The 24,650-nt window shown below is 38.9% G+C and overlaps 1 protein-coding gene across 8 annotated transcripts in view; it reads right to left on the minus strand.

Annotated features, from left to right (window-relative positions):
* Positions 1 to 24,650, minus strand: part of NAXD (NAD(P)HX dehydratase) — a 50,909-nt gene that overhangs the window by 23,690 nt on the left and 2,569 nt on the right. For 6 of the 8 annotated variants that reach the window (XR_007778943.1, XR_007778944.1, XM_050980692.1 and 3 more), the window contains 5 exons: positions 23,627 to 23,998; positions 20,079 to 20,229; positions 18,964 to 19,009; positions 17,243 to 17,331; positions 4,530 to 4,638 (listed from right to left, as the gene is read on the minus strand). Coding sequence is in view for 6 of the 8 variants with exons in the window: in XM_050980692.1 (XP_050836649.1) it covers positions 4,530 to 4,638; positions 17,243 to 17,331; positions 18,964 to 19,009; positions 20,079 to 20,229; positions 23,627 to 23,998 (767 nt within the window). In the remaining 2 variants the exon portion in view is untranslated. The remainder of the gene's footprint in view (positions 1 to 4,529; positions 4,639 to 17,242; positions 17,332 to 18,963; positions 19,010 to 20,078; positions 20,230 to 23,626; positions 23,999 to 24,650) is intronic. The other 2 variants (XM_050980725.1, XM_050980719.1) reach the window with 1 other exon arrangement.

Consider the following 24,650-nt stretch of genomic DNA (forward strand, 5'->3'; position numbering starts at 1 on the left):
CACCTGGGACACTTCTCAGTGTCTTAGACTTTAGTCCAAAAAGAACTGAGGGGGGTCCTTAGATAACAAGAGGAAAATCCTTTTCAAGGCCCACAGTGACAGATTCAACTCTAACAGGCTTATATGATAACAACAGGTGGCCCTGTATTCTGCAGTGCTCTTGATCTTGCAGAAAAGTAATGCAGATAATGTAGTGAAGCACCTGGTCCCATTCTCACAACTTATTAGGGCTGTGAAGTGTTGCCTAAATCTTAAATGCACGAGGCTTTAAAGTGGGAAAATAATCCAACTAACCCAATACAGAAAGGTTGATGCCTCAGTCAAGGTGAAACTGAGAACCCACCCATCTGAAAATTTCAAATGGGTTCTCTCTGGGCACACCTGATGGAGATGATCTGTGACAAGGGCCCAAACCTCTCTCACCATGCAGATGCTAACTACAGCCAAGACATTTTAACACAACCTTAAGATGATGTCATAAGGGGTGGAAAATGAGATTCTGAAATTTATATCCCAAGAGATAGCAGAGATCTTTAAGGGCAAATGCCTGGCTGAAGGAAGCACTGCAGGGCAAGGGGGCTGAGGGAAGAAAACAGCAACAGCAATAGGCACAAATGGCAGCTAGTCAGGGCCTCAGCCAAAAGAAAACCCAGGCTGGTAGTCCTGACATGTTCTGGAAGCTAAAACAAAGACTGAGAACTGAGCAAGAGGAACAAGCATATGGTTTGAGAACCCAGTCAATTTCATCATGTAATCTGAATTACACAGAGCTGTTCTTGCCATTAATCATTACCTCTCTCCTACAGCAGGAAAGCAAGCATGCTCTGCTGAAAACTGCCTTCTGACTTCAAGCAAGACACAGGAAAGCTGGAAGACCAGGGTCCAGGACTTGGTGCTGCCACTTCAAGGACAGAGGCAAGGAATCCAGTGACAAGCAAGGAAGATTCCAACATGGAACAGTTCAGTTAAGGAGAGGGCTCTTCATAATGGCTCTTCATTCATCATCCAGGATAAATGCTTGTCTCTGTGATCCCTACAGTAAGTGCTATTCCATAGCAGCAATCCCATATCAGTCCATCTGGCCTCAAAGCCAGAAGGAACAGCAGAAAGGAGATGACAAGAGATGGAAACTGATGAAGGACATAGCTCAGCCTGCAACTGCCTAACTGCTAGGTGGCAGCAGAATGCAGAACATCCTGGAGCATCAGGCAGCTCTCCTGCTCTCCCAGGAGGCTATGCAAGGAACACTGTATTTCTAACAAAGTCCTCTCAGAAGCTGCTCTCATCACCCTGCAGCAGAAGAGCCTGGTTCTTTCACACACCCAAGAAACACCTCTTGATGCCACAAGCAGAAATTCCCTACTTCCAAGCTTCTCTTAGAAGGAGACTCAGATCAGAGTAAAGCCAGAAGTGCAAACATACATGCAACAGCTGAATAAAGTAAATTGTGATTGGTAGATATGATAGGGATGTAACACTGCTGCTGTGGGAAAAAAAGGAGAGTATCCAACAGCTTTGGGAATATGCTGCTTCTAAGCAGAGGACAGTCATTGGGATCTTGGCCTTGCTTACACATTGCAGCTCAATGGGTTCTCTTTCTCAACAGCCTAAACCACCAGCAGCAGCACTCCAACTGAGCTGAACTCAGTGACATAACATACTGGTATCTCTGGCCAGAATCAGTCATGGACACTGAAAGGAATAAACAGATGGCCTGATGTTCCCAACAAGAGAACTGACATCACAGCCAACTTTCACACTGGATGTGATAACAGCATTTCAAAAGGTTGAAGTAGTATGGGGAGCAGAAATGCTTCAATCTGCACACTCCAGAGCTGAGAAGTGGAGCAGAAATGTGTTTTTTCTTTCTCTTGGAGAGGAGCTGCTTGGACTGCTTATTTGCTTTGGAATTGGAAGGTCTAACCAGGCAGAGACTAGAATTGCCACATCTGCAAGGGATCCAGGTGTACAGCTATCAAGACACAACAAATGCTTTCTTTAGGGGAATGTTCTGAAGCTGCAGCTCCTGGTCTCACAAACCCATGGCTAGAAAGCTCTGACAGAGCATCAGCTCCAAGCAACTGAGTAACAGCATGTGAGAGTTCTGGCACAGACCCACACAAGTGGCTTATAAAAGGAGGATATAACTTGCAGAGCAGCTTCTTGCAACAGGACTTGCAAATGGAATGACAGCCAAACCCACAAAATTGCAGGAAGCCAGTAAATATGTATTCAGAGACTATCACAGTGCTCAAGGAAAGAAAAAATCTAATCAAAGGAAACTGATCACAAGGTGAGTTTTTTTTAAATCAGACTGTTGAAAGGAGCTCAAATGCCACAGAGTAAGCAGGGCAGGCGTTAAGAATGAGGGAGGCAGGTGACACACTAAAGATGCTGAGGAAGCAAAGCATTCTTTGATCTGGAGATGATGCACCATCTGGTCAACAAGCACTCAAGCTATTCCACAACAAAACACTGTCTCTTGGCCATATACCAGAAATTGAAGGTTACAGCACTAGTAATTAATTTCTTAATTTCTCAATGCTCAGAAGAGAGAAGCAGCCCAAACACATGACTGTTTGGAGAAGCACATTAATTGGAAATGTGCTGGCACAATACTGACAAGAACTGACATAAAAACAGCTTTAGAGAGATGCCAGAACACGATGCCTCAGAACCTGAATGGGACAGAAGGAGGCAGAGGGGAAGCTCTATCTCACCATCACTAGCACTCTGATACAAAACCCTGACCAGAAAGCAGACACTCACCTACCTCCCAGCCTGGGGCTCATACATGCCACAGTTAGCTTAAAGGGAAACCAGAAAACTTTATACCAAGCCAGCCTCCTATAAAAGTTTAAAATAGCAATGCTATCATCTCTTGTTTTTTTTCTTGACACTTAAAATTCACTGTTGAAGCAGGAGGGAGACTCAGCTTTCCCTCAGCACAGAGAAGCACCCTCAGACAGGCAGCCAGGGTTCACTTGTCCCCAGTGGCATGTTAAAAACCTCAACACTGGGAAACTAATGAACACTTACACAACTAGAGTGCAGACAAAGAACTTGAGCTTTAATGTGACTTGAAATTAATAAGTGCCAGATCCACAGCTCATGTGCCCTGAGATTTTAGCACAAAGTAACTTCCAAATGCCTTGTCTTTATTGGCTGGGTTTGTTTCTTTAACTCTAAGCTGGCTTTCACAGGACAGCCTGACTGAATTAAAAGTATGCTTGTAATTCACTAGGAAAGCAATATTATTTTTAGCAATGAGGGAAAAAACACAATCAAGAAATCTTCCAGATACTCCTGTAGTACAGATAAGCACATAAACCCTGGACAGAATTCTGACATAAAAGAAGCTTATCTGAGCTATTCTAAATTAATTCTTCTTTTCTTTTGTTTAAAGTTGTTCTCCTTTAGGAAAAAACTCCATCAAACTTAGCCAAGAAAAAAAAAAAAAAGAATTGTATCAAATTTTTTTTCTGTAAAAAAAAAATTCTGAAAATAATGTTTTAAAAAAAAAATAAAATATGCTTAAATGTCTCAGGCATTACACAATTTGATTTCTTCGTCAGTTGTAATAAGTTGTAATAAATTTATTTATTTTCTAATCTTTATTACTTTTGCACCTCTGTATCATAATATATACATTTTGCTAATGAAAAAAATTAAAGAAGCAAGAAACCCCAATAGGAACTCTCTCTAATAAAATCCTAGCAAAACTACCATTCATGGTTTTCAAGGTATTCTAACCACTTGGATAGCATGGGTACAGTCTCTTGTCTGCTCTGTTTTGTGATTTCACTGTGTAACTCTCAACATTTCTGTAAATTATATTAATTCCACTTGTAAGTGCCACTGATTAATTCAGTAATACTGGTCAGGAAAAAAATTAAATTGTACAAAATTAGATTGACGTTAGACTGAAAGACACACTCTGAACACACAAAGATGTGTTGACAATAATACAAAACATCATTGGGAAGATGGTCTAAGTACATATTATTTAAAGTAAAATACTATCTAATCTCATGTTTCAGCTCTCCACTAAGGCTTGACAGAAAATAGGATTATCTCTTTATCCAAAGTAGAAATCTGCAACATTTTATAGAGTATTATTTCTTACTGCAGGAGGACACAGTCCCTGTTCTTTGGTGTATCTGATATGAGCTGTCAAAAATTATGAACTCAAATCCATATTTATGTACTTACAGTACTGGTGCTTTGCACCTGAGAAAACACAGAGCCTTTTACCTAGATATGCCAACACCTATTTCTTAATTAGTGACTTTGACAAGCTAAACAAAAGCAAATCAGAATAACCATACAGGGGCCTAAAACTCAGACTGAAGGTTACAGTTTAACAATGAAGACCACAGATAAAAACTGTAATTGTCAGTCAACAATATTTTATTAAATTTGATATTTAGCAACCATAACAAGAACATTTGTGTAATGATGTAAAATATAGGAATGGTTAATACAAATCAACATGAAGACATAGGATAAATTATCAGTATGCACATTACCTTAGCGTTCTCAAGCAGAACTTCATCTCTACCTAAGCCAGGTCCTATGACAACCGAGTGCAGCCGTGGTAACCACTTTTCCACCTCATGGATAGCATTGGGACTGTCACTACAAGGAAGAGTGAGAAAAAAAAAAAAGTTTAAAAAGGCTTTATTTGAGTATGAAGTATGTCCTGTCTTGAGTGTCAGGCAATTTTATCCTCCAAACTACCAAGAATCTGTGACCCAGGAAATATAGAATGGTTTTCCAAATAGCTAAAATCAAAAATTTCTCTCAATTCATTATTTAGGGAATATCACATAAAAATGAGGAAGTAACTGCAAGTATCCACTACAGCTGTTACAAAATAAAAAAAATAAAATCCAAGCAGGAAACCAACAATTTTTAGAGTCTGTCACAATTCCCTATTAAATGCTTGGAGAGAGATCCACCATCTCACAGGTATATATTGCAGTTTGCTGGAAATGATGCAATTGTTTATTACCCCACATGGCAGAATGATAAATCTACTCATATGCTTTTTTGTCAGTTGCTTCATAAGAATTTGTTCCAACTGAATTACAGCCAAATTGTCCCCTTTCCCCAAAAGGCAACAGGAGAAACAAGATATTCAGTATGGGCATTATCTGCTTGTAATGCTTAAAATTTCTATGGCATTCTTGTTTTTGTCTGCATTGGAAAAATGATGAGAAAATTCACTGCCAAATATAGCTGCCACAATACAGCATTCAGCCACTGACCAGAACTGTTTATTTTGTTCTGATCAGTTTTGTTGTGTAAATAGGTCAGAATATTTTGAAAGCACTGCCCAGCATTTATAGTTAATCCTTACTGACAGTATGGAGGGAAAATTTAGCCTCCCTGCCCCCCATCTCTGACATTAGTGACAACAATAAATGAACATCCTAACTGAAGCACGGGGGAGTAAAGCTCCCTGTAGGCTGAGCAAGGGGATAGTGCCTCACAGTATGGCTCAGATTATTGTAAGCTTGCAATACTCCAACAAAGCTGTATTATTACAGATGAAAGCCACTGCACGTTTTTCATAACCAACAGCTGTCCTGATGGGACACAGCACTTGGGAACAAGTGTTTAGGTTGTGTCTGGCAGAATCAGCAAATTCCACAATGATTTCTGCAAGTGCCAGGCAGCAGCCCAAAGCTTTTGCAGCTGCAGGGAGGGAGGCATCCAGTCAAGGGTGCAGGGATGCGGTGCTTGGCCGCAGCCCAGCAACCCCTCCGCTGACAAGAGCTGCCTCAGAAAGCCCAGAGGTGCCTTGTGCTGACACCACAAAACAGCTCTGTCAAAACAAGGCTGCTGGGTGGGAGTGATGACCCTGCAAGGGCAAGGGACACAGTGAGCACGGCAGGACATCGATGTCCCTGGAGCAGTCCGTGTTTCAGCAAGCTGGCCTTCTTCCATTGGAGCACTGCAGCTCCCTCCCTCCTTCTCTACCTCACATGGAAACCAGCTTGAGAACTGTTAAACAGCTCACTTTTCTTTTTATTTATCTCTGCACCATCACCTATCAGTTTATGATGTAGATAGAAGCTGATTCAAGAAATAGCTAAAGCACTATTAAAAAAAAAAAAAAACCCAGGTCTTTAATATGTGGTAGGTTGAACATGTGAAAAACTGCCTGCAAACCAAAGTCCAATGAAACATCATAATTTCTGAATGTTGACCACTTTTCTTTGTTCACATACTGAACTTCTTTGAAGAGCAATATATATCTCAATATCCATATAGTTCTCAAACACATGTATCTGTATATCATGTAGTTGTAAGCACACTGCAACTTCTAGATATATACGGATGTCTGGACTCAACATACCTTTGGATAGTAGAAGCCAAATACATTATAAAGCTTAATTAAACAGAAGCTAAGAATAGAACCACAGGTATTACTATAAATGCTCAGCTATTCTACAAATATCTTACGCAAATAATGTAACCATAAAAAAGTTTGTCAATTTATTTATATTCAGGATTGAAATAAGATAGTTTTCTCTAAAACTCAATTGATAATGTGCACTTTTCAAAACGAAGCCATCTCTTGGGAAATAATCAGTCCAATATTTAGCCACTCCTGCACACTTTGCCTCTGGTAATAATAAAAACCTACTGTGGAGCTTTTCATCTTCAAAGCATCTTACAAACATTATGTTCAACTCCTTTGCAATGTCACATCAAGAAGCAATCCAAGATGTGAAGGGTCAAGAGATTAAAAGTGATGATAATGACTACTACATTGCAAAATCAACTATAAAACCATGCTGTAAATAACTGATGGATTTTAAGTTTTCATCAAGAAAGCAGAAAAATACTGTCTCACAACAGCATCATGCCAGCTTTATTTCAGGACACTGGATGTTCACACTAGCTGTGCTACACAGCTACGGACACCGTAGCAATATCCTGCTCCTATAGCTGCTCTGGAAGTGGAAGGGCTGTTGTGTTACCTCACATTTTATGTTTATGTCCACACATGCACATCAAACCAGAAGCATTTTAAAGCTTGTAGGGTACAAATGATCAACAAGCAGCTTTCTCCAGGCAGGGGTAAACCTTGAATGTTCCTGACCATGGGATTTAGCACAAAGGCAGAAATTCCTCTAGCTTTTACCAGCTACATGATGTTTGAACACACCCAGAAAAGCTCTGACTGAGATCAGATGGCCTCTGCACTCTCAAGCTCCAAAACAAAGCTCAACCTGCCTGTCAGGCACAGTTCCTGGACCATGGTAATTCCTCATCAGTGGAAAAAGTGGTTGGGAGAGGCTAGCTGGCATGGGTCGAAATCCTTGCAAAGGATCATTTGGATAATTTGCCTGTACAGATAATTGTGCCTGGGTACTGAGGAATAAATATTTCTTGGCAGTATTTAGTTTATCATTACAGAAAAAGTCAATGCATGTTCTTGTTTGCCTGTGGATCAAAACCAGACAAAAATGTCTTTGGGAAGAACTACTTTGGAGGCACCAGCACACATGACAGGTCCTCAGCTGCTCACACAGAGAACAGAGTTACCTCCTTTGTCGCATCATGCCAATTTCTCTGCCTGGTTACCAACCTGATCTCCTTTTACTTATCACCTCCACTGCCCAAGATATCGAAACAACAACAGAAATTAGTGCTGTATTAAAAAAAACCTCAACATTCCTATAGAAAGATGCGAGGTATGAAGAAGACTTCCCCTTGATCAAAAGAGATGTGATCTTCAAGCTTTGACAGAAATTAATCAAGAAAGCAAGAATCACTATTGTCTTTAGAGGTGCAGAGCTATATGATATCCAACTTGATATCACTCTTGTTTTTTCCAAAAGAGATATCATAAAATGCAATACCCCCACTCTAAAGCATAAAGCTAGTAATAATATAAAGAGGAGCAAGACAATCTCCTAAGGCCAGGAGAAAACAGTATTTCAATTTCTGAGAAGAGGGTAAAAACCTTTGAGAGACTTTGATTAAATAAAAATCTGGGATTTCCCGAAATAAAGCAAGTTTATAGGCAAGACTTTGGGAACTAGTCTGGCTTTCTCCTAATACAAAAATACAAACTCTGCACAATGAACATACACAATAGGAATAATTGGGAAGCCGAATCCTAGCAGTAACACCTGTAAACATGGAGAGTGAACTACAGTACCATTGCGCAGACGTGTGCAAAAAAAGATTCTAGTGACAAAGCACATCAGGGAATAAATGGGGAATGAACAGATCTTCAACAGCTACTTCCAGCTGATCACCAGGTGTTATCTGACATGTTATCAGATGCCATTCTGATGAAAATCTAGATTATGACAACTCACTGTTGTTCAATCAAGCAACTAAGCAACTGTCCTAAAATACAAACTCCCAAACACTTCCTCAAAACCTTAGCTTGTCTGCAAAGCAACCAATAAACCTCTGACTGCACACAATAAAGAATTATCACAGGGTAAACACATAAATAACAACTGCAAGACAACAGAATAACTAATAAGAAAAACTGAAGGAGCTTCTGTAACTTGTGTCATATCTGTGAAGCTGAACAAGTAAGAAAGAGTCAAAAGCTAATGTCAGCAATCACAGAATGAACTTCACAGATTGTCCATTAGTGAGATCTAAACTAACAAGCAAGCAGACAGAGGGGGTTACACGGAGGCACATGAGCGAAAAGGACACCAGAGATGGGGTCTGATCAGCTTTCCTTGGCTGTTAAGGAGAGGCTGAGATGACTGATGATCTCTTGGGAAGGCAGACACAACACCTTTATCATCTGCTGTCCCTGAAGCTGCTGGGTAGACAGGAGCAAGGTATGGGGCTCAGTATCTTGCATGTTTATCTTTTCCCTCTTTTCTCAGCTTCCAGAATGTATTGAGCAAAGTACCTTCCCTGGCAAAATAGACAAGGATTCCTCAAATTAAACATCACTGAGTCTCTAAAATGGCGAGGACAAATTTTCTCTGTAAATTATTAGTGGCTTTAGGTAACTTTTGCCACATTAACCTCATGAAGCTCAAGGAGTGCAAGGTGCTGCACCTGGATTGGGCCAGTTCTAGATATGAGTACAGACTGGGAGAAGTCATTGGGGGCAACCTTGAGGGGAAGAGCTAATAAACAAAGAACGAAGTTAAGCTTTTTGTTCTTCAGAACTCTTCTATATTTCACTATGGCACAATAAAAATTGTCCTAAAATACAGTTCTGTAGATCATCTTAGGGAAAGCTTGATGTAATAGCCTTCTCAAAAATAGACAAACAAAAACTCCTAAGATTAAAAAAACAAACAAGAAATCCCCAACAAACACCAAAGATTGTGGCTACTGCCCTCACATCACCCACAGTTCCTAAACATCTTCTAGAGCTGTTTGTAACAGATATCTGACAGGTGCCATCTGCTTGAAAGTCTGCTTTAGGTTGGTCACTGCCCGGAGTGGGGGGACACTTGACAGCTAGGACCTGAAACACCACTCCCATCCCCAACCCTTCGAAGAAATAAAATTTTGTTCTATGCTGCATTTTATTCAAAGACTGGCTTTCACCAAATGATCAAAAAGCCACCAAGCAACAGCTTTAAATAATCATTGAAAGCTCTAAACACAGCAGCTTTCCCCATTCAGGATGAATGACAGTTTCTGCCACTGCTTTCTGGAGGGAAAGGAACAAGAGATAAGGTGCAGCCTTGTCAAATTTTACATGGAAACAAGAAAATGTGAAGCAAAGTCAGCAAGGGTATAACCATGAGCTACAGAAATAGTAGATAAGCATGAATGACAGCACAAACAGGAGGCAGCAGGACTGCAGCTCTTCACATGGGTCTTAGGCAGAGCTGGTACCTCCTCAGCAATCAGAGATGTGGTTTGGACATCAGAAAATGCCAATCAGTGGGACCTCCTGCTAGAGAAGAACATGGGACAAAAGCAAGACTGCTGTCACCTGATTGACTATATGGCTCCTCACTGGAGAGGACATTATTCAAATTCTGCTTGTTATCTGTCCACACTTGGTATGACTGAGGCAACTCCAAATGCATTAAGATGTACCACTGCACAAGCCTGTTTATGCAAACTCAGACAAAGCCACACTAAGGGGGCAGTTTCATAGCAAACCTACAGACTTATTCTCAAAGATGGGAAAAAGTTTCTGATCTGAGGATGAAAGAGTTTCAGTTTTGTTTGTCCAAACACTGCAGGTATTTATAATTAATGTGAATCAAATGTTAGACCTGATGACACTTGGAACTTTCATGTAATACAACACATCAAAAGAGCCATCTGTGTAGCTCCAGAACTGAAGTAATTCTCTCAGAAAACTAACTGTTACCAATTGTGGTAAACCTTGGGTGAGGTTTTTATTGGGAAAATAAGATAGAGAGTGAAATTATCCTGGAAAGGATGGGTCAAAGGAATGAAAAGCAAACCCAAACAATGAAAAAAAAAAAAAGTTGAGCATAGAATTAAACAAATTCTCTATTCTAAGAGCGGCTGTATTTGCCAATATTTAAATTGTCTTTCTTGTACAAATTTTCAGAAGCCCAAGGGCTTCAGGCAGCCACTTTTAGTCCCATGAACAGAACTGGAAATAACAGCTTCTTCTAGAGAAGCTCATTGAGCCTATTATCAAGTCTGGTGTCTCTCACCAAGCACCCCAGTCAGGTAGAGCCAATTGCAGAGACAACACGCTGGCATGAAGCTGTCTGGATGCAATTAGAGAACAAAAGGAGATACAGGTATTCAATTAGGATTAGCATATTAAAATGCACCCCCAAAACATTTGGAAGACAAAAGGGTCATTTTCACCTAACAGGCTGTTTAAATCTTTAAATTCTGTACAATATGTAAACACTGGGTAGACAATACATATTTTCCAGCTATAATTTGATTTAATAAGAAAATGAAAGAGAAATAAAGACCTTAATGAGAGAGGGATTGAATTCTATTCAAATCAAGTCTTCTTTTCCAGACATTGACTGAGTTAATTTAGAAACCAGAAGTGAACCTGGTAGGCTTCTTCTGTTAGCAGCAGCAAGAACAGCAACCCAATATCCAGGAGAAGCAGGGGTGTCAAGTTCATAGGAAGGCACTGCTCTTAATGTGCAGATACCAGAGTCTTGCTCCCTATTCTACCTTCAAGGCAGTAAAAGCATGAATGACATAGTGATGTAAACATTTAGAAAAAAAAATGCCATACTGACAACATTGTTGTTTTGGGTTTTTTTTCAAAATGACAACGATTGAAAGTGTTTTCCATAGCTGCTACTTGGACACCAGACTCTCACTTGGGTATCAGATGTTCTGCTACATTAAGAATTGGGTGGTCACACACTAGAGGCATTGGAGCTAACAACAGCCTCTCTAACAATGAAGCCAAATGCACTACACAAATGGGGTAACCTCTCTTAAGCATAGCAGAGCCTCCCGCATCCTGTGAGAGAGCCCCAAAGGAGAAGAAGCTGTTGCCTGACCCTGTTTTCTGAGATTTCTCACCCAGACATGACTACAGTGCTGAAGGTCAACCTTATCTAGCCTAGTAAAGATACCAGACCTACCAACACAATCATTTTATGACCTGCACTTAGATAGATACAAATACTTAAAGCAGTTGTAATCTGCTTTGATCTCAACCACATTTCCACTGTGTATTATGACAATCCTTTCCAAAAGCATAATGATAACCAAATGTCTTGACCTCCTATTTTGAGAGTTTGTGGAAGTGATCTTGACCCATTATATTTCCCATGAACTGAATTGATAAATACAATCTAACATTTTTTCAAATGGACAGCAATCAACCAAACTTGTGACTTTAAAAGCCATAGAATGAAGATGACAATGTATTCTCCCTCAGAGAGGAACACATTTAAAATGTCCCTAGAAAAAATAATGCACTTTTTTTTTTTTCAATGTTAAAACCAGTAGATGAAGTGACAAGCTCTTATCACATGGGTAGCCCTTGCATTCAACCCTTAAGGCACAGATAATAGTTGAATACCCAGAAGGTTAGAGTACTTCCAGTCAGCTGTGGACACATGAGAAGACAGGACAGGTCTCAACCTAAATATGTTCTTTGCTTATTGTCATCTGGGGAAAAAGAAGTGGGGGATCCTAAAACCTTCAAAAAAACCCCCAGGGACACCTGCCTTCACTCAAACTCAAGAAAAATTTAACACCAAAGAAATTTGATCCTGGCTTCAGATCACAGCAGTATGGCAAGCATTCAGGAAGATAAATTTGGCCAGATCTAACTGGAGTACATTTCTTTCTAACATATCAGAAAGCAGCAAGGACAGCAGCACTCCCTGCAGCAATGCTAAAAATCTTTGGCTACTTCTCACACTTTGAGGAGGTGACAAAATCTCTGCTGGAATCACATGGGACCTCTGCAACAACAGGAAGGAAAGGGACTGTAGCACAGGGTGAATACACCACCCTGCTTTTATTCACTCTGCAACCCATGGCAAAGAAGGAGCAGTTTTTTGCCAAGAGAGCTGGATACAGGAAACAGGTCTGTAAGCAAGTTTTGGCCATGGCATTGCATGACAGAACAAGAAAGAGTTAAAATATGTAAATTCTCTAAGTCTGCACATACAAACTGACCTTTATCTTCCCCTAAGTACTTAAGAAAAAAACCTGATTTTTCACATGATTCCTAGCCAGGCTGATGTCTAAATGAGGCTTTGGAGGAAAGATCACAAGTTTATATTTTCCTTCATCTTCTCTGCAGCTGTCATAGGGACCAAGCAGCCAAGTCACTTGTGAGACATCTTTTTGATTGTTGGAGAGATCTCTGTTTATTCCCCGACTTTCCCTGGTGACAACAACTCTGCACTTCTCCCAGCAGCTGATCCAAAAGTGAGGTTAGTGCCAGCATTACACCAAAGTAGTGTTTAATAGCTATCCTTAGCTAACACAGCTAAAAGGTTTGATCATCTTCCCACACTGCATCAATGCTTTTGCATCTCCTCTCCACATAATAAATTACAGGAGACCAAAAATATTAAGATTATTGCTGGGCCTTCTATAAGAGATTTGGCACTGGTTCAGAGTGCTCAAGTAACGTATCAGGGCCTCAACTAGCCATGATTCACTTTCATGATTTGTTCAAATGCTCAAAACATAGACAAAATTCCATAAAACTAGGTAAAATATGCTCCAGAAACCCTGATCTTCATTGAGTTTCTTCATTAAAGATAACTGGCCTCAACAAACAGTCCAGCCTCAGAAGTATTTTCTTTCCAAGTATTCTTATTTCAAACTCAAAAGAATAATCTTTTCCAAAATGCAACTCAAAACCCGAACTCTGCAATTAACTGTAAGACTTCAAGTAATTCTGACAATCTTTCCTAGTCCACACAAACCCAGAGATATAACCAGCTAAAAGGAAGGTTTTAGTTCTAAATCCATGCCTTGTTTAAGGGTGGCTTTTTTGGTGGATAATGTAGAATTACATCACTTCTTTGGCACAAGAAATTAATGACCTCATTCAACTTTTCTGATAAAACCCTGGAGATCAAGGAGCATACTGATTGTTGACTCTACAAACTGTCTGATAACCAGCTTACAAGGGGGCTACTCAGTAGTAGCTGGCTCATTTCTGGCCTACAGAGAGGAAAATCTCTGCACAATTATGAAAAGTCCCTGCAAAAGGGGAAAACAGCACAACAGATTTATTCTCTTTTCTTTTAACAGACAACCACCTGGGCTCACACAGCTCATTTAGCTCTGTGATCACTTGCCTACCAGGACAGGATAAGCTAACCCAACACAGGCATCCAAGAAGTCTGCTCAGCCTGATCTGAGCCAGGCCACTAACATGGCAAATATAAAAAAGCTGCTGAAAACTCTTCTCTAGAAATGCATGAAGGAAGTGTGCACACATCTACAAAAAATCCACACAGAGAACACCTCCAATAAAACTTACTAAAATGCCAAAGCTAGGTTTTATCTTGCCTGTATTTGTGAAGCATTTACAGTAGGAGCACATTAGCTGACAGAACAGGAAAATGCAGCACAAACCTGGGGTAGCAGTGACAAGACCAAGGAGAGCAGATGTCACCAAGACTGGGTATATTCCACTATTCAAAAGACCCCAGCTTCTGCAATACACATTTTTTGCTTCTCCATGGGAAAGTAAGAAGTCAGACATTGACAATATTGAACTGGTTAGCTGGTCAATTCTTGAATAATACCAGGTCCTTGTGGAAGGGGCCATAATGCATTTGATAGAATCCCTGGATAAAAAGCAGAAGTTACTATTGATAATACTGACTATTCATAGCACCTACACACCCTGCTTTCATTATTTTGCTCAGGTAGTGAGGACACAGAGTCAGGTGTTGAAGCTTCATTTTTTCAGATCCCAGGCTGTCATAGGCAGTCCCAGCTCTCACATTCACTTACAGGGACTGAAGTCAAGAAACAAAAACCACAGAGAGTGGCTCTGTGGGTACTCCCAGCAAGGAATGTCACACCAAAAGGATTCCTGGGATGGACTACATCTGAGAGCATGTGGAATTGCCCTGGCAATGCTGCAAGATGGATGTTCATTTTCATAACCCTCCTGCTGCAATCCTGCTCAACCATTCTCACATAACATTCTCTGCATCCTTCAAGTGACAGACAGTTGCCAAAGACCTGAAATGCCCCAGTCCAACTTCTAACTCTACCATACCTTCACCAGTCATGCTGGCAAAGATCCGTAACATCAGCTCTAATGAGCCAGGAGAGCCCAAGCATCCAGAGAGGGCAAGAAAAGAGCATTTTCTTCCCTTGAGGTGATCCCCTGTGAGGTGAAGGCAGTCGAGAAAGCAGTGGCAGCTAAGATGATAAAATGTCAGACTCCCAGCAGTACAAAATGGCAGCTGAATCCTGGCGAAGCGCCAAGCTGTTCAAACAGGGAGTTGAGTACACGGGGCCATAATTATGATTAGCATAATAAGAGAGTGGTACAACAGCTACCTAGTTACTCTGAAGGGTCATGGAGAATCATAACAAAGCAGAGTTTTAAGGAGAGACACAAAAGCAAACAATCACATAGCTGCTGGTGGGTTTTACCCGGAGGTTCCTCCATGCGTGAAGCGCGCCAGGGAGGAAGTACAAAGACTGTTTAAGGGATCAGGCTCTGAATCAGGAGCAGCCGGCCGTGCCTGCACAACTCAAATGGCTCCACAACATATAAAGGATCATATGAAAAGTGTGACGCTCAACACAAAGGACCTTACCAGAAAAATAGGCTGTTAGTGTAAATTTCAATAAAACCTGGGCTCAGTAGAGTCAATCAAGATTTTTTCCTTTCTAACCAGAAAAGACTGTTTTCTCTTTTCATCTGTTCCGGTTTGAGAATAAAGGAGAAGAGATAAAAATATGAGAAAATTTATTAAATAAAATCTGAACACTCAGATATTAGCATTTTTTTTCATTTTGAATGTCACATAAACAACATTTACAGACCCACTGCATCATGTAATTAGCCCAGCAGCCTGCGTGAAATTAATCAGAGTTTTATTAAAAGTATTAAATACTGAGTCACAGACTTAAAAGATATATGGATATGAAAATCTGTAGATTAACTATACTGTGTATGTCTGAAGGAACTCATAGACAGAGCAGAAGTTTAAAATCAGAAGTTCTCTTGGCAGATAGAAAGATCAGAGTTTTCACTGAAATCTGAGTCCACAGAATACACTGAGAATCTGTGTATAAAAAAATCCCACTCTTAGTAGGCCTGATCTGGCTCTTCATGAACAGAAAGTTTACTGTTGACCCTATTTTCAGCTCCCTTTTCCTCTGTGCTGCTTCTATTTCTCCTATTAACAATTTCCATTACCAGACATCAAGAACCACTGCATACACACACCAAGCTTTTCCCAAGGCAAGGTCAAGTCGTCACCATACAAGATGACCATCTGCTGTACCTCAAGTGAAACACATCAAGGCACCCCAAGTTAAATGTTAGTATTTCCATTAGGCTTCTCCATTGCATTTGCTATCATATGATATCACACAGAACATCAACAGAATAGACGCTTTTTAGACTGAAGAGGCAAAAAGTCATACTGGTAAAAACCCTACCCATCTCTCCCTTGCTTTCAAACATCATTTTTATTTTGTCTGAAATCCATAAAGTTATGGGTTTCTGCTACCTTTGGGGAATGGGGGGAAAAAGCAGCCAATAAAACACAACCCTGTTTAGCTGCCTTCCTTCTAAGCACCTCTGTCTCCAGTGACAGGAATGAAACCCACCTTCAGAATGCAATAAACTTCCAACTTCCAACCGCAGGCATCCCCGTAAGGAAGACCACATTCTTGTTCTCAGACACCAAAACACTCCTACTGTCATAAATCCTTCCTGACAGCAATATCTGACAAACATGTTTTTAAATCATGCTTTTCCTAACCTCATCACAGCTTTGCTATGTACACCAACAGACTTTGACATGCACTGGTGAGAGTTAAGCTCAGAGGCATATACTCGAGGCATACATCTTAATTCCAATTTGCAGTGCTCATTGCAAACCATCATAACACTTAATTGAAACAAATTTATCCTATGAAAGTTCATCAATCAGTAACACATTTCAGAACAAAAAATCGGAGAAGCACACACACATAGACACTGATTTTCCCAATGAGAGGACAGTCATTTATTTCTTCTTGTTAATTAAACCCTTATATCATTTTGGAACATCTATTTATTCCCAAGAACAGGTGTGTATTTCAAACAACATACTCATGAAGAAAAAGGAGAATTAGCATCTCACTTGCCTTGTAATTTCACCTAGGTGTCTACATACACAGTAGTGAGAGGAAAACAGACACACTACTATTAAATACTACTAGGGCTGAAGAAGCAAGAGAACACACTCCACTTGCCTTTCAAATGCAGATTGCAAAATGCTGACTTGTAGTAATTTGTAGCTCTGGATCTTGCTACTGTTCACTGCTAAATGCATTACAACCACAGAACAGGTCAGAAAGAAGCAGGAAGAAAGATCTCTGCTTTTTAAAACTTGTACTTTGACAGTTGCGTAAAGAAATTCACAGCTGACTGTCCCATATTAAATATCCAACTGGTCATAATGAAAGGACAAAGCCTGGAGTTTTTGTGATCTCCAGCTCATCCATCCAGTAACTCAGCAAAACAAATAACACAAACTAATCAATTATCAGATTGAAATATTAAAACTAGTAAGCCTGTCTAGCTCATTTAAAAAAACCGTAAGTGACTTACAGAACTGGATGAACAATCAGCTCTGGACTATATGATTTGATTACCGTTGCTGCATCTTTGGTACAAAACACATGGGATAAATCTGCACCCTAAAAAAGAAAATTTGCAAACAGTATTGTCAAATTTATACTTAATAATAACTTTATCATTCCAAAGATTACTCAACTAATAATTCAACTGAATTCTTTCTTCTCGATAGTTTAAACAATAATGTTTCTTCTATTTTGGCATAGACTAGTATGAAATGTTCTGTTCTTTTTGTATCTAACTTCCAATAGAATTCTGTTTCTCACTAACAGGATGACTGAAAACACAAATCTCAAATTTTTATTCACTTGAGAATTGTTTCTCATCTGTAGATGAACAAAGACAATGTCTCATGTACAAAAGAACACAGATGAACATGAGTAGAACTACTTAAGAAAACCATAATACTACTGCAACATACTTATAAAATATAGCTATGGTGACCCATGAATACATTTCTAGTCCTACCATTTTTACTCAGTGGATGAAATTCATCCATGAAAAAGGCTGGCACAATTTCGGCAACACACCCTATGTTAAACAAACATTACAGCTGAAGAGTTTAGGCTCAATCTTCTGCTACCAACTCAAAAAATCAGAACACACATAAAATTATGTAAGCAGTGACCAGACCAGTGATCTCGTATTGGTCATGCATACTGAAATTTCCCAGTATCAAGGAAGTGTCTTCTCTGCTTTACCACTATACACTGAACATTCCAAGCTACTCTGACTGTTTATGTGAAGATGCAGTGGTCTGAAATCAAGTGACTTCAGTAAGGAGCCTCCTAGTATTGCCACTGGATTTGCACATAGTAGACAGAAGGCTGAGTGGCCTTGTGATTTTATAATAACATGGCTAAATAACATCATTTCAGTTTCAAATTTTTGAGGGTTTGCATCCTGAGAGAAGTGGTGGTTGGAAATATCTGGGATGGTTACCTACATATTGAGAGAAATCTTCAAAAGGAAAAACATATGCAATGAACTAAAAGTACTGACACACCCTATACACATTCTGAAAATCAGATGTATTATGTAAGCATGACTTGTTTACACTTGAACAATCACCCTGTATTTATGTAGTCCATTTAGCCATTTAATATGTCAATAAAATAAGGAAGTTCATGCTTCTAGGAAAAAATAATCTTAGAAAATACTTCTGCTGAAGATTAAAATGCAAATAAAATGTGCTATTAGAAATTACATGGAATTCCACCCACAATCTTTAAACCTACCACATGTAAAAATTTTCCTAAAGTTTTAAATTTTGAAAGAAAGTTATTTCATTCAACACAGTTATCTGGTCCAGAAAAGATTTCCGAAGAAGTCACTATAGCACAAAAACATAACTCTAAACAATAATCTAAGGTTATTTTATTGCTCACTTTTGGAGAAAATATTTCATCAAGTCTTGAAATTTCCTATCCAAGCCCCTGAAATTGTCAAATTTTGGACGTATTTCTAACTTCACCTCCCACAGAAAAAGGAAACATAGTGAATGAAACACAGTAAATGACACATTTACAAAGTATTTCTACAAATTCTGAACGAAGGATTTTCTTTGCTTAAGACAAGACCTTCTAGAGCTCAAAGTTCATGTGCACCACAGAATGAATGCTATTTTAAAAATGACACCTAGGCAACAGAAATGATGAAAAGTTCATTTTGGACTTGTATAGAAGAACACATACCACTTTGAGAGCTGTAATTGCAGCAAAATATGGTGCTCCAGTGTATCTAAAATGAAATAAAACTTAGGTTAGGAACCACAGTAATGAGATTAGATAATGATCTTTCATAGAAATATTTACACAGATCATGCCATAAGCCAGCAAAATTTTCTCAAGTAACAGAGGTAAAACTTCAGAGACAAACAAAACAAGAGCCAAAAACTGTTTGCAAGCTAAATATGGGATCTGTGACCTGGATCAATCCCATATGGCTTTAGATGCTTAACTAAAGTGCCTAAACTGTGATTCCAGTTGCTCTAAATTCTCTTTATACAAAGACTGAAGAGAGAGATATGAAACAATCACCCTCCAAAAGTGCTTACTTCAACCAAGAGGTAAGAACCTATGACCATTAACTTCTAACTCCTGACTATTTGACCCAGCTACAAGACAGCACCTTTTTGCTCTTTATTAATGTTTATTAACAGCAGATGTCCAACAGTAGATCTCTCCTACAGGAGAAAGATGTCATCTCTCTCAAAAGGGGAAAATGAAGGAAGGTGTAGTGGCTCATCCAAAGTATTGTGGCCAATATTGGTTCTAGGTCAGTACAGCATTTAACTGATTTGTGCAATACATCTTTTCTCCCCTGAAATAGGATATTTCCATTACTCCAGTACATAAAGGAAGGTATTGACAGAATCTACTAAACACCAATATTTATCAAAATAGAAAGCCCACAAGAAAACATAGCATAAGAAAATAAAGAGACACAGTTGCCAAGAAGGCAAAAAATCAAATGTGCCACTGTCATACTCTACTTATTCTAAAACCTCACCATGCAATGGGAAAAGATTAACACTCTCACTAAAGCAGAGAGTTTGGTGGTCAAAAAAGACAGAGAAGGTAGACACAAACAGCATTTTAAGTTCCCATAACATTCAGTATAAAAATTTTGTAACACATCTGCAAGGTACTATGTTCTTTCCTAAGCATGCATGGTCATGATGATGGAGTCCTAAAGCTCTCTGGAAAACTGTGGTTTAAGTGTAAGGTGAGTTTGAATGGCTTCTCCAAGCAGTTATGAAATCCTGAAGCTTTATCAGAAGCAAAAATCAAATTTCTATTTAACTTACTCTCGACATCCTCCAACAATGCCTATACGACCATCTTGACCTTTATGCTTTTTCCCTGTTAGAGGAGGGATAACATTGCGCACCAGCTGAAAAATATTCTCCATATCCTTCAGAGTGTGTGTTCTGTGCAGTGAAAAAGACCTCTCTATAACTGAAAAGAAGAAAATAAGTGTTACTTCAAAGAATGTTCTTCCTTAAACTACTGCCAGCATTTCCTTTAAGCACTCATGTACACTAATAAAATCACACAAAGTGACATACTTCTAAAATCCAAACGCTTTGTCACTTAAAGGCCTTTAGAACAGTGAGTAACTAGGGAAGGTGACGATTATAAAAATGCATTCAGGGTCTGATGAAGAGAATATTGTCACTAACTGTTCACAGTCCTAATTTAGGGCTCAGGTACAGAAAGAAGCAACAACCCAGAATAGTTACATGAACATTTTGTAACTAGAAATACCTTCTTAGTTCAGCCTGAAATCAGTTCCATAATTAAGCTCAACTGAAATAGGAACACTTAGTGAGGACTAAACACATCCACAGAGCAAGCACAAAGCAACTGAAACCAAATTTTTAATGTACACCCTACCTTATATTTTGCTTCCCCTTAAAGACTTCCACCTCTTAGCAGAATCAGGGCCTATCTCACTGCTTTTTTATTTTGGTAGGCGGTTACAAAGCACAGTGAAAGTCTTTCTGCAAAACTATAATCCAACACACTAGATGCAAACATCGCAAATATCACACAAAGATCATTTTTAGCTATAATACATCTCCAGATCTCTGATGCAAAGCTACATGTCAAGCCACATATTAAAACAACTGCACACTCAGTAGGCTTTGTATCAAATGACTCTTTCAAAAGGCTACAAAAATTCAGAAGAAAAAATTACTTCAACAATTACAACTAGAAAGAATTAAGACATTTCCCTAACATGGGAAAAATGTGAAGATCACTATTTCTACCAACAATGTATTAACTATCAACTGCAGCAAATACACTAAAAGAACAAGTTCTTAAAAGCTCCTCATTACCTGTAAAATTTTGCTCAGAAGAGTGGCTTATTCCAATGCTAATATCAGTGTCCTAGACCATAGCCATGCTTACTTTCTTTTGTAGATCTTTCTTTTAGATCTTCTAAAAAGCTTTCAGGGAACTGCTACACGTATACCATAATTATGTAGAAACTAACTCCCATGATACTCCTTATTTTCAATTGTACACAACTTAATAACCCTAACCCCCAACTCCAAAATAAAAATATAGAGGGGAGGAAAAAGGAAGGAAAAAAAAAAAAAAAAGAAAATTTCTGTTCCAGAAGTACTGGGCATAATAAGGGGGAAAATGTAATAAACAAGAAATTTCCAAATCTGTGTGCTATCAGCAAAATACATCTTTTCTCTGTCTTTCACAGAATCTAAACCAGACATGCTAATCTTCAGTAATAGTATGCTTTAGTCTTCAATAATGATAAACACTCTTGGCTGATCTTATGCTTTTGAATAAAGGCATCCCAGTCTTATTGATAAATAATAAAAAAAGGGAGTAAAAAAAGAAAGGAATGGAAATTAAAGAAAAAACCCACAACCTGTTTTGGATTACGGCCAAAATAGCATTGCAGTGACACAGAGGAGAACAAAATCCTCATCTCCTCAGAAAACAGGGCAGATTATTTTCTTTAAATCACACTTCACACACTTCCTGGTTTTCATCCACAAAAGAATATTATGCAGCTTGGAACCCTTAAACTGCAGTGCTGCTAAGAAGGCCTTGTGTTTATTTGCTGCTGGTTCTTGTTCATGTGTGAATATAAAATTACTCCATAATAAATGGAGAGAAGGCAGAGAATTATGCAAAAAGCCATTCTTAATATAGCCCTCCTCTACCTACAGAATCACTACACCATATTCAGCTCTTAACAAATTAAATCTTAATTCCTTAAAAGATGTGTTGCCTGAAGCATTGTGCTCACATTTTAGCATAAACACTTTTTTACACCCTTGCCAATTAGAAGATTAGAATCTCAAATTGCTCTTGCTACAGTTAAATAAATAAAATGCATTTTTGCATAGCGCAATATGCCTGTGCACCTATATGATGAAATCCAACAAGAAAAACTGAACCTGAGTTTCAGGTTGCTACACATAATTAAGCTTTTCAGGAAAAAACTTTTAGAAGTAATGGTAAGGCCTTGTAGGTACCTTCACCTCAGTCTAGAACCTTAAATAATTTTCTATGGGATTTTCTAAAGCACACCAGTTTTCATTAATTTTAAAAGAGAGAACATTTGAAACACTATACCCATTCAAATCCCATAAATTATCTGCAAAAGTCTGCTGCCACCAGGAAATCCTACATACCAGCTATCCACTCAAAGAACATAACCAGATCTGCCAGCCTAAACCCTCAACAAGCCTAAGCACCCAGTCTGCCATGCCTTTTACAGGGAAACAATAACTAACACACAACTGAAAGGACCTCTCAGGACTCAGGGAATGCCCCTTAGGATCTGGCATGCCAGATTATTATTATTCAACACTGATGCTGGCTGGTTCCTTTTTTTTTTTTTCCCTCTTTTCGAATACACCTTTTTTCTTCCAAGCAGTGTGAAATTCAGACTTAGAACACAATAAGACTTTGCATTTCCCCGTGGCAGGCTACAATCACTAAGCTCCAATCTAACTCTAGTTCCAGCACTGATCAGGGAATATCCCTGATTTCCTCCTGCCCTTGCAGTCTACCTCCAGGTACAAAGAGACCATGATAAAGATAAATGGCACAGGCACACAGATCCCAAGAAGATTGCTACCATCAGCCTCTGGCCCACACATGAAGTACAGAAGGAAGTTTGTGCATAAATACCAATTCTTGAGATACTGCTTTGCCTTTTTCTTTAAAGTAAATTCAGATGCCCATAGAATTTATAGAGCTAGTGTAGAAAAAAGAAATAAGCGTATTTTCATCTTCTATTACACCTACTACAATACTACAATATTTAATTTATAAGATTCAGAATTTTGTTGCAAAGAAAATTACTTTAAAGAAGCTAGACCTTAACATCTGATTTCAGTGTAGAAAAAACTCCACTCTTTTCCCGGCCCTGAAAAAACACATGCACAGCCTGAACTTCATATACTGGGTTATGCTTGATAACTTCAAGCAGAACAGCAGCAATATTTCTGCTACAGAGTAACTAATGTTTCCACCTTGCTTCCAGCAACCCTCCTATTTGCCTTTTACATATATAACTCCTCCTCACTTCACTGTACAGAGACATGAATGTGGAAGGAAGTTCCCAAGGTTTACAGGGTTCAAAAGATATAATTTTGCTTATGAAAATTTGTTATAACTAATGTACCTGTATTAAATAATCAGTACAATGGTACGAATAATGATTTAATTTCAGTTGACATCAGACAAACACCTTCACCACAGTATTAAATAATTCCAATTAGCTTTTATTTTCAAAAGCTGCTTACTACCAGTGCTTTCACACAGAAGTTTTAAAAAGTACCCTAGCTTTTATTTATGCTGTAGAAGGAAGTACCTATCGGTGGAGAAAGTGTTGCTGTCATAGCATTATAATTAAAGTTATCCGCATATGAACGATGGTTCGCTCTCCGAGGTGGACTGGTTGGTATAGACTGTGACCTTTGTGACACCGAAGAAGAAATTCCAGCCAACATCTGTCCCAACATCTGTAACATCTGGAGTTCTCGAGCATGCTCAGCTTCCCGACGCTTGTCCTCAATTTTGAGCCTCTGCTCTTCGAATCTGTAGAATTTCTCATCTGTATCCATACTCTGCTGCAGGAATTTTTCCATCATTTTATCCAATGTCAAATTGGTATGGCGTTTTTTTGATCTTTTGGGCTGATTGAGAGGTGGGGTAATAGTTGGAGCACTGACTTCTTTAAAGCCTAAAGCAAGGAAAGAATCTATTATTTTTCTGATGGAAAACAATTTACTAAGAGGAAAGCAGCAAAAAAATCTCCCTACAAGACGTGACCTAATGTCTCATAATGCATTAGGTTACACTTTCTCAATGCAAGCTGTATTTATGTGACATGAATAGTACTTCTTTCAGAGTACCAAAGCAAACCCACAAACTTCTACCAAGTTGCAAGGGTAACACAAAAATCACAGAGACATTTTTTAATTGTTGTAGTACTAAACTTCAACAATAGGAGTCTTTTTCATCTTCTAAAAAGGTTTAAGTGAAGGTTATTAAATAGTATAGCCTCATTTGTCTATTGCAGATAATTACATTAATCTAAATTGAGTTTCAGTCTGTTGGCATTCTAGATTTGCATTTCAAAAGAACATTAGTGTAAACAACTCTTTGATGGGGTTTAAATGTAAAAAGAAGGTTGCTTAGACGTCAACCAATTGGCTGATTCTTAAGTCATGTCAACTTCTGAAAACAGGTTCATGTTTGTATTAAAAACCCTGCATTAATCTAGATTGAAAACAAACAAGCAACATTTCCCCCGCTGCTCCACAATACAAACGTGGAGGGTAAAGAAAGCACAGGGAAAGGACAGGCTTTAGCAAAGTGGCGTTTCTGTCTCC

The sequence above is a fragment of the Serinus canaria genome, chromosome 1, assembly GCF_022539315.1.
Source record: "Serinus canaria isolate serCan28SL12 chromosome 1, serCan2020, whole genome shotgun sequence".
Taxonomy (NCBI): domain Eukaryota; kingdom Metazoa; phylum Chordata; class Aves; order Passeriformes; family Fringillidae; genus Serinus; species Serinus canaria.